At 42.7% G+C, this 9,773-nt stretch overlaps 1 protein-coding gene across 1 annotated transcript in view; it reads left to right on the top strand.

The window, feature by feature from the left end:
* Positions 1-657: 657 nt before the first annotated feature.
* Positions 658-9,773, top strand: part of LOC102750641 (putative tetratricopeptide repeat protein 41) — a 76,068-nt gene continuing 66,952 nt past the window's right edge. The window contains exons 1-3 of the mRNA XM_081822306.1: positions 658-1,578; positions 4,803-4,983; positions 8,708-8,922. Coding sequence (XP_081678432.1) covers positions 777-1,578; positions 4,803-4,983; positions 8,708-8,922 — 1,198 coding nt within the window. The 5' untranslated portion in view covers positions 658-776. The remainder of the gene's footprint in view (positions 1,579-4,802; positions 4,984-8,707; positions 8,923-9,773) is intronic.

Genomic DNA, 9,773 nt, shown 5'->3' with positions numbered 1-9,773 from the left:
CTTCTGAGCAAGGTGCAAGCATATCTACGTCAGTGTTGGAGGGTGTGTGTTTTATCATTAGCTTAGTGGATTTGAATTCCCAGCTCATGTAGGTGGGTGGAATTTGTATGAGTCTGCTCAACTTTAGATTAAAAAAAAAAAAATCACAGAACTCTGTGAAGGTCTTTGATCCCAACTTCCTTGTGTCTCTCACATGCCAGGTGCATTACTGGTCTTGGGCCTTGTGACACTTTGATATCTTCTTATCCTGACCTCAACTTCATACCTGTTCATTCTTGCTTCTGGTCTTGGTCATGGGTCTTGGCTAATTCTGCTCCTAGACACATGAGGATCCTTCTCTGGGTTTGTCTTCCTTTTCACACTCTCAGGAAGTCCCCTTGCAGGATTTCCAGATTTATAGGGAGCAGCAGTAGCAGTGGGTGGAAGGAATACTGGGAAGGTGGAATGGTAGGCTGGGGAAAGGGGGAGAGCCTTGTGTCCAGTGCTTGCCCACCTCGTGGTTCTCAGCTCCTCAGCAAAAGCTTTGAGGGAGACGAGGAGAAATGGGAACTTCCTTTAATCCTAAAATGAATGTTTTTTTTCTTTTTCAGTCTTAAACTAGATTTTCAACTCTGATCTGTCCGTTGGTTGACACCTCTCACCTTCACAGGTCAATAAGAAAGAAACCATTTTGGGGGAAGTTCTCAGAGCGTTTGCAGCTAACATAATTAGGAGGAAGTTTCAGAAGCAGCGGATGTTGGTAGCTATGCCAGGATGAAAATGGTTATATTTTAAGCATGATGTCATCCCCTGAGCAAAGTGAAATAAGCCAGAAGGCAAATGTAGACAGGTATGCCCAATTTGTTTTAAAGTTCCAGAAACCCATTCAGCCTTACATCTGCTCAACTCTGAATGACTTTCAAGAAGACAGAGACTTTTTGGCAAACTACATATTTCCTCAGCTTAATGAACTCTGCAGTTCCCGGGGCACATATTTCAAAGCCGTAGACCTGAGGTGGCCGGCGTTGATGGCCCCGCCACCCTTATCCTCCAACCTGTTTAGACAGCATTCTTGTCTCCACTCCCAGTATCTGAAGCTCTGTCTCGACTATGTGAACACCTGCTTTCCCTTTTTCATCTGCATGCTGGGTCAGACATATGGGGACTTTCTCCCTGAGTACGTGCCTTTACTGTTCTCCAAAGCAACTGACTTGTCAAGTTTATCCACAGTAGAGCAGAATCTCTATGTTGCTGCAAAAAATGGTTATCCTTGGGTCCTGGAGAGTCCCAACTACAGTTTGACGGAGCTTGAGATCATCCAAGCAGCATTTCTGAATGAGTCTCAATTTCAGTATTTTTACTTTAGGACCGGAACCACGCTGCTGAAGACTTTAGATGAGGAAAAAGAGAGGCTGTCCTCAGGCTCTCTGAATGACGAAGAAAAATTAAAGATCGGAAAACTTAAGGCCAAGATTATTAGCAAAGGACTCCCTGTCCGATTTTATAAAGATCTCCACGAGTTGGGTGAGCTGGTTTTCAAGGACTGGTCAGTTGTGATAGAACAACTTTACCCAGCCACTTTAATGATTGAAAATATGGGTGAGTAACTATGGAGATAGCTAAGTCTATTATCAACATAAAGTTAATATGTTTTGCATGTCTTCCTTGTAAGAGGACTTTTGAAATGATTGAAAATATACCCTAAGCATTTAAAATTGTTACCATATTTCTATAACATGCATTTCTCCACTTGAAGATTTTTGAAACTGGAAATTAGAGCAAATAAAGGATCATGGAAGATTATTTAGGAAGTCCAGGAGCTCGGAGAAGACCTCAAATATCTGGCAGTCCCCCTACGGGACATTTGGCCTCGTCTGAAGTCATTTTGGTGGCAGAATTGGGGGGAGTGCTCCTGGCATCTTAAGGGGTGGAGGTCAGGGATACTGCTAAACATCATTCACCCTTACTACTCAGTAATCCGTGGACCGGCAGCCTCAGCATTACCTAGGAGCTTGCTAGAGAAGCATTCCAAAACTACTGAATAAGAGTTTACATTTTAATAAGATGACCAGGTGGGTTGCATACACATAAAGTCTGAGAAGCACAGCTTGCCATTCTGCCTCTAAATGAAGTGATTACATTTATTTTTGAAAGCAGTGTCTTGTAGACACATAGAAAGAAATGGCAGAGCAATATTAGAGTATGGCAGAGATTTTTCACCTAGACAGACTTTGGGAGGGGTCCGTGGTGCCCTTAAAATTACATAAAAAATAGTATGTTTACATGCATAAGAATGTAAGAAGATGGCCTGTGTCTTTGATCAGATTCTCAAAAGGTGAGAATGACCTTTCAATGAGAGTGACCTTTTTCAGTGACCTAAAAAAGGTTATGAATTACTGTTGTAAGGGCCCAGTGAATGTGAGATTGCAAAGTGACGGCAGGTGGTGCATTCCCAAATGATTTCAGGGGCCAGGTAGGCAATGGTCCTTATGATAGGGAGCAGGTGGATCTGCGGCGAACTGAACGGACAGAGTTGACTCACCTAAACTCATTCGAATGCAGTGTTGGTGGGGAGGGAGGTGGGTGGTGAAATCCCACTGGTGCCGATCAACTCTGCCTACAAGCCAAATCCTTTTGGAGTCCTGGAAAAGAATATTGTGTCAATCATCTCTTTGGGTTGCAGGTGACTCAAATTGGCTTTAACAAAAAGGGAATTTATTAGCTTATATAACTTTAAAGCCTAGGATTAGGTCTGGTTCAGCTCAGGTTTCAACCAGTGGCTCAAAAGATATTACCTGCCCTGGTTTCTTACTATTTCTCAGCATGGCTCTGCTCTCCTGATACTGCCGCAATTCGGTGGCTCCTCCATCGTGGAAGGAAGATGGCTGTAGTAGCTGCATGTTCAAGTCCAGCAGAAGTGGCTCAAAGTCCGAGCATCGAGTCTTTCTGTCTCTGATTAGCCTGCCTGGGACCATATGCTTGTATCTGACTTAATCACTGGTGCCAGGTGATGCTCTGATTGGCTCATCCTGGGTCATGTGCCCCCTTGAGCTGGAGGTGGAGTCAGACCCACTGGAATAACATGAACTGAGAGTTGGGACAGGTGGGATACCGGATGGTAATCTGGGGCTGTTATGGAAACTAGGGTAGGGTGAGTGGTTGAGTGTCAAAAAATATCCTGAATATTTACTACAAGCTTGGAGTTTTAGAATGTCTAAGGACACACACGATCTCAGGTTTTTCAGTTCCTAGCTGTGTGTGACCTTGAGCAAATGACAATATTGGTAAGCCTTAGTTTCTTCTTCTACATAATGAGTTAACATTAGCCGCCTTGAGAGTAATAATGTGTGTAAAATAGCTAAAAACAGTGCCTGACGCATATTAGGCACAGAGTAAATAGCTGATGAGAACGAATAGCAACAAATGAGTCCTGGAAGAATATATGCATTTGGCTAAAGCTTGAAATATGGTTAATAGTGATTTTCTTTGACTAATCTCAATCTGACCTGCATTTATAGATTAATATTTCCTAATGTGCTCAAGAATCAAGTCTGTCTGTGTATTTGGGTTAGAGACAAAGGTATTTCTCCATCGTATTCTCCTTAGCCTTTGATTTTAGTTATTGAAAAATTAGGTTGCTTTACACTTAAGTTTTGAATGTATAATATGTGGACTGAATGTGTGAATTAGAAGTTACAGAATTATAAAAAAGGCTTTAGAAGTGCTATATTATTTTTCTTCTGTATTTTTGCTACCCTCTAGTCACCCAGGTAGTTCCAAAATCTGATGGGGTTGGGGGGCAGTTAACAAAAGGCCATTTGGGAAGCCGGTGGTTATTGTAAGGCAATGTAGAGCTATTGGTTTATGCTCTTAACACATAGAAACACTTCTGAGGTCCTTGAAGATACTTGAGTTTAGTGGGTGAGGTTCAGGTTTATCTCAAGAGACCCAGGCAACTGTGGGATCATTCCCAATTCTGTCTAAGATCTTGAAATTTGAAGCTGATTTTGGCCAGACTGTAGGTCTTCCAGATCTATTTGGCTTTAACCAGAACCAGAGGGCAACCCAGTTAACTGTGGAGGCACAAGGGGCATCTTGGGAACCTACCAGGTCAACCTACCTAGCGTTCATTTTCTTGCATAACAGCCTCCCTCCATTAAAAGCGAAAACAAAACCTTGGGGGATATAAGTGTCTTCAGAGACAGAAGGGCATTTTGGCAGTCCAGAACACCTTGACTTTAATTAAACTATGAGTTTAGAATTACAGTAAATTGAAACAAGAAGGAATCGCTCAGAGATCCAAGCATCTAGCCCTGCCCCTTATTTTACCAGAGAGTTTAAGGGACTTGCCCAATGGCAGAATTACATCTGTACCCATGGTTGTCATTGTATTAGGGCATCTTGTCCAAAAATACACCCCGTTCTCCCAACCCCTGCCATGGATAGACATATATACATTTGCCACAAGATTGAATTAGGTAACTTCATACTTAGATAACAATCTAAAAAAGATGAGGAGATGTATTTAGCAAATCCAGTTTTTGATTTTTTTTGGGGGGGCCCTTGTTATTCTGAGGTCAAGAAATAACTTAGAATCCTACGTAGGATTTCATATACAAATAGCTTTAGGAAGATTAAATTACTTGCCTATTGTCTGCTTTCATTAGAATACGTAATGGGCTGTGAAATATGGTGCCAACATAAAAAGAAGGTGATACGGATACAGAAGGGGAGATACCTTCCTGGGCATTTATAATAACCATATGTAATGGAAAATGTGAAATAAATCTAAGGTACTAAAACTTATTTTTTTGTCTATAAAGACTATAAGCACAACTTTGAACGTTTCTATCATGAAGAGTTTACTGAGAAGTGCAAGCAAGTGTTTGTTATTTCCAAGGAATCAAGTAGAACCTTCGAAATCTTGGAAAGATTTGCCTTAAAGGATGTGGGATTTGATTTTAACAGTGCCGCAGCAGGTTCCAGTTTAGACTCTATTCTCAGGTAAGATATCAAGAAATCTCCAGCCTTTTTAGGCTTGAGCAAAACAGCCTGTCTTGAGTGAATATGATCCCTCAAATTTCAACTGTCTTCCCCCACCTCCCCTTTTCTGTGCCCATCCTTTCCTGCAAGAGAGGCCCCTGAAAAGCCACCCTTGGTTTAGAATTTCCTTATCAGATATCACTCTGCGTTTGCAAAGTTTTCCTGGCTATTTCACTTCCTTTCTTCTAGTCTCCTCAAGGAGATTATAAACTCTGGAGGGCAGAGCTTGCCTCCCCACCGCGCACCCCTGATCTCAGTTGGTCTAAGTAATTCCTGACAATGATGGAATGACTTTAAGGAGAAGAAATTAGATCAGGAAAAATAAATAATGCATCTGTACAGTGTTGTATATTTTACAAAGAGCTTCCACATACATCATCAGCTCATTATTAATTACATTAAGATATTCAGCTAACGCTCATTGACTGCCTACTCTGGGCCACATTATTATTTGTGTTTGTGTATGGAACTGAATTATCTTACCCAACATATGCACTCATTGTTTTATCCAGTGTCCTCCACATCAAAACCCCTATATCTCTCCCCACCTGGCACGGTGGCATACTCTGTTCATCACCTCCAGGCAGGAAAAGGCTGGGACGTGAAGTAGGATTCGGGTTGTCTACAGTGTCCCTCTCTGTCTCACCCGTAGAAATAGGGAGATTCTTGAGATAGTTTTCTTTCTTCCATCCTCCTCTTCCTCCTCCTCCTCCTCCTCCTCTTCTTACAACAGATCTCCTTTATTTTCTGAGTTTTGTATTTTGAAAGAAACCCACCACAGCGGCTGGGATGGCTCAGCCCCTCTCCCTCCACCATCTCCACCACCTCTGCCCCAGTCTCTGCACCCACCATTTTAGCCCACTGAGGTGTAGAGCTACCAACATTTTTGTGGTTCTGGAAACTCGTGCCAAGAGGAAGACGAGTTATTTGGTTAATACAACATGGAGTTCGGGCAAGGCTTTTAAAACTTAACAGGGTTTGAATATATAGGTCATGTGTTAAAAAAAAATCTTAGGTTTGAATAGGCAAATCCATAGAGACAGAATCCATAGAGACAGAAAGTAGGTTAGTGGCTGCCAGGGTATGAGAGAAGAGGAGAAACAGGAAATGACTCCTGGTGGGTCTGGAGTTTCTTTCGGGGGTGCTGAAATTGGTTTGGAATTAGTGGTGGTATTTATATAACCACGTGAGTACAGTAAAAACCACTGAGTTGTACACTGTAAAATGGTGAGATTTTGGTATGTGAATTATATCTCACGTAGGTTATAATTTGAGTATTTCAGAGTAGATGAGAAATTTGATGATTTTTATTGCAATGAAACGAGTCCAAATGTGCCCAATTAAGTATAATAATGAAACAAGTCCTTTGAAATTAGCTGTGTGGAAACAGGACTTTGCCATTTGGAAACAATACTTTGTACTGTAAGTTCCTGAATCACATGTATAGGTAACAGAAAGGGGTGTTCTTTTGAAGTTTCAAAACATTGTCTTAACAACTGACCATCTGGAACAATAAGCACAGATTGCTTTGCAATGTTTTCATTTTCTATTTGTTCTTAAGAAGAAATCATTCAGACCCTAGCCTAATTATGTGGATGTATTTTATTTGTATTTTTCCTTCGTTGGTTTTACCTGCCAAGAGCCAAGGAGTGTCCTAGACACAGGGAATGTAGCAGTGGACAAAGAGACAAAACCCCCTGCCTCCACAGAGCTTACATTATGGAGCTAGGCAACAAACATGGCAAATATGGAAAACATATAATGGGTTCGATGCCTTTAGTGCGCTATGGAGCAAAATATAAAACCTTGAAAGGGAATAGGCTATCTGGTAGAAGTGGCCTTTGGCTAACTACTGGAAGCAGGTGAGGGAGCAAGCTATGCAAATATGGATTGGACAAGCATTCCAGACAGAGGGAACAGCATGCACAGAGGTCCCGAGGCTGGAGGAATGGCAGGGAGGCCAGGGAGCTGGAAGGAAGTCAGGGCTGTAGGGAGGGCGGTAGGGAATGAGGGTGGACATGTAATGGATGGGGGGTGTGTGGGTCTTGTCTAGTCTCATGGGTCATTGTAAGGACTTGGGCTTTTTACTACTTTTACCACAGAGCAGTGACTTATGTCATGTATTTTGACAAGCAAACTCTGGCTGCTTGGCTGAGGAGAGACCAAAAGAGGGCAAAGGTGGAGGTAGGACACAAAATCAGATTCTGCCATTCAAATTTGATGGCAATGCAATTAAAGCAGTAACACACTGACTCCTAATTCATAATAATGGAGGTGGAATTCTTTTTTTTTTTTTAAAGGTTGACTCTTCTAAGATATTGTTTAGAAAAGTAGCAAGTTGCTTTTTTTTTTTTTTGAGATTTTATTTATTTATTTGACAGAGAAAGACAGCAAGAGAGGGAACACAAGCAGGGGGAGTGGGAGAGGGAGAAGCAGGCCTCCGGCAGAGCAGGGAGCCTGATGCGGGGCTCGATCCCAGAACCCTGGGATCATGACCTGAGCCGAAGGCAGATGCTTAACGACTGAGCCACCCAGGCGCCCCTCTTTTTTTTTTTTTTTTAAAGATTTTTTTTATTTATTCATGAGAGAGAGGCAGAGGGAGAAGGAGGCTCCCCGCTGAGCAGGGAGCCTGACGCGGGACTCGATTCCAGGACCCTGAGATCATGACCTGAGCCGAAGGCAGACACTTAACCATCTGAGCCACCAGGCGCCCCTGGAGGTGGAATTCTTATGGAGAATTTCTATTTAATGATCCTAACCTTCTTTAGGTTTCCTATTTTAATGATCTTCAGACTGATCCTCTTCCTTTGCTGAACCCGAATGTCAGGATTATTTATTTGATTTCATTCACTCATTCAACAATTTATGATCAGTTACTGTGCCAGTCACAAGCTAATAACGAGTGAGGTAAGCCTGGTAACTGCCTCCGTGGAACTTCCATCCATAAAAAAATCACAAGGCACATATTTATTAAATCACAAATGTGTGAGGAACAGGGTTGGAATCTGTCTGTAGTGATACCAGTGGACCTGGGAATCCTCTGCATATCTGGGAGTTCTTCACCGCCAAAGTTAAGCAACGGGACAGGTTATGGTGCGCTCACGCCGGTTCAGAGAAATCACATTTCTGCAGTACTATGGGCTGCAACACTCTGGTAGAGGAGCAGGCTACGTCTTAGTGAGTTACTAATAGTCGTGGTAATTTCCAGTGTCATGGGAATCAGGATTAATGGGAATCCCTGGCATATGAATGCTTCTATTTTTTATTCTCTCCTGATATGATGTTATATGGAGGGCCAGTCTGGCGATGGTGGCTATGACCTCAGGAAGTTATGGATAAGCAGGGCAGATACAAGGGCGGTGGACTGCTGTGGAGAGTCTCCCTCCCTGGGCCTTTGGGCAGGTTGGGCCCTTGATGAACCCCAGGTTAACATTGGACAACCCTAGGATCTGTGTAGCTGGAAGGGCCTTCTAAGGTTACCATCTCTCGACTGTTCTAATTTTACATAGGACAGAGCGAAAGCCCAGAGGGCAAATAACTTACTTGGAGCCAAGTGAGGCCAAAGTTGAGACTATAATTTCATATCTCTTAGAGAGAGATGCAGGACTATTTTTTCTCCCTTCCTCCCTCCCTCCCTTCCTTCGTAAATATTCTTGACTACATTTTACCCTTTTATTTTTTTCAGAATAAATCCTCTTCCAGTTTACAAGTCTATTTTGCTCTTGTCTGGAGAACGTGGTTGTGGGAAGTCTACTCTGGTCGCCAACTGGGTGAATTATTTCAAAAAGAAATACCCCAGCATGTTGATGATCCCTCATTTTGTGGGCAGCACTTGTGAAAGCAGTGACATCATGTCCGTGATACATTACTTCATCACAGAGTTACAGTACAAAAACTATGGTACTGGAATCAAGCCTTTAACTTTGGTGAATTTTGTTAGAGATTAGATATTCTGTCTGCTGTTCCTACAGCTGATTTCCTCTTGTTCCAGTGTAAACGCTGTATTGTCTCCCACCTCTTCCCCTCCCAGAGTTCAATTTCCTTCTTTCTTTTCGTACTTCCTTCTTTGACCAAATATTAATTGAGTACCTTTATGTGCCAGGGCACTAGGCAATGGGATGCAAGAGTGAACAAAAGGAACAAAAGTCCTTACACTCATGGTGTTTTTATGTTATTGGGGTGAGTGAGACAAAGAGTTCACCAACTAAAAACCTAATACAGAAGGTTGGATGGTAAGTTCTAGGAAGAAAAATAAGACAGAGCCAGAAGGGAGGTAGTGTGTGGTGTGTGTCAGAACGGTTAGGGTTTGAAAAGGGTGGCCTGGGGAAGCCTCACTGAGAAAGGGACCTTTGAATACACACCTGAAGGAGGGCGCCAAGCAGGTATCTCAGGGATTTCATTCCAGCCAAGGGAGACAAGTGCAAGGCCTCCATGGCAGGATGTGCCTCCCAAGTATTGCTCCTCCTATTGGACTCCGTAACTGTTTCTTTTTTTTAAAGATTTTATTTATTGGGGCGCCTGGGTGGCTCAGTTGGTGAAGCGACTGCCTTCGGCTCAGGTCATGATCCTGGAGTCCCGGGATCGAGTCCCGCATCGGGCTCCCTGCTCGGCGGGGAGCCTGCTTCTCCCTCTGACCCTCCCCCCTCTCATGTGCTCTATGTCTCTCTCATTCTCTCTGTCTCAAATAAATAAATAAAATCTTTAAAAAAGAAAAAAAGATTTTATTTATTTAAGAGAGAGAGAATGAGAGG

Source organism: Leptonychotes weddellii, chromosome 5, assembly GCF_054177405.1.
Source record: "Leptonychotes weddellii isolate Sample4059 chromosome 5, ASM5417740v2, whole genome shotgun sequence".
In the NCBI taxonomy this organism is placed as follows: Eukaryota; Metazoa; Chordata; class Mammalia; order Carnivora; family Phocidae; genus Leptonychotes; species Leptonychotes weddellii.
This window is presented reverse-complemented; position numbering and strand designations above follow the sequence as displayed.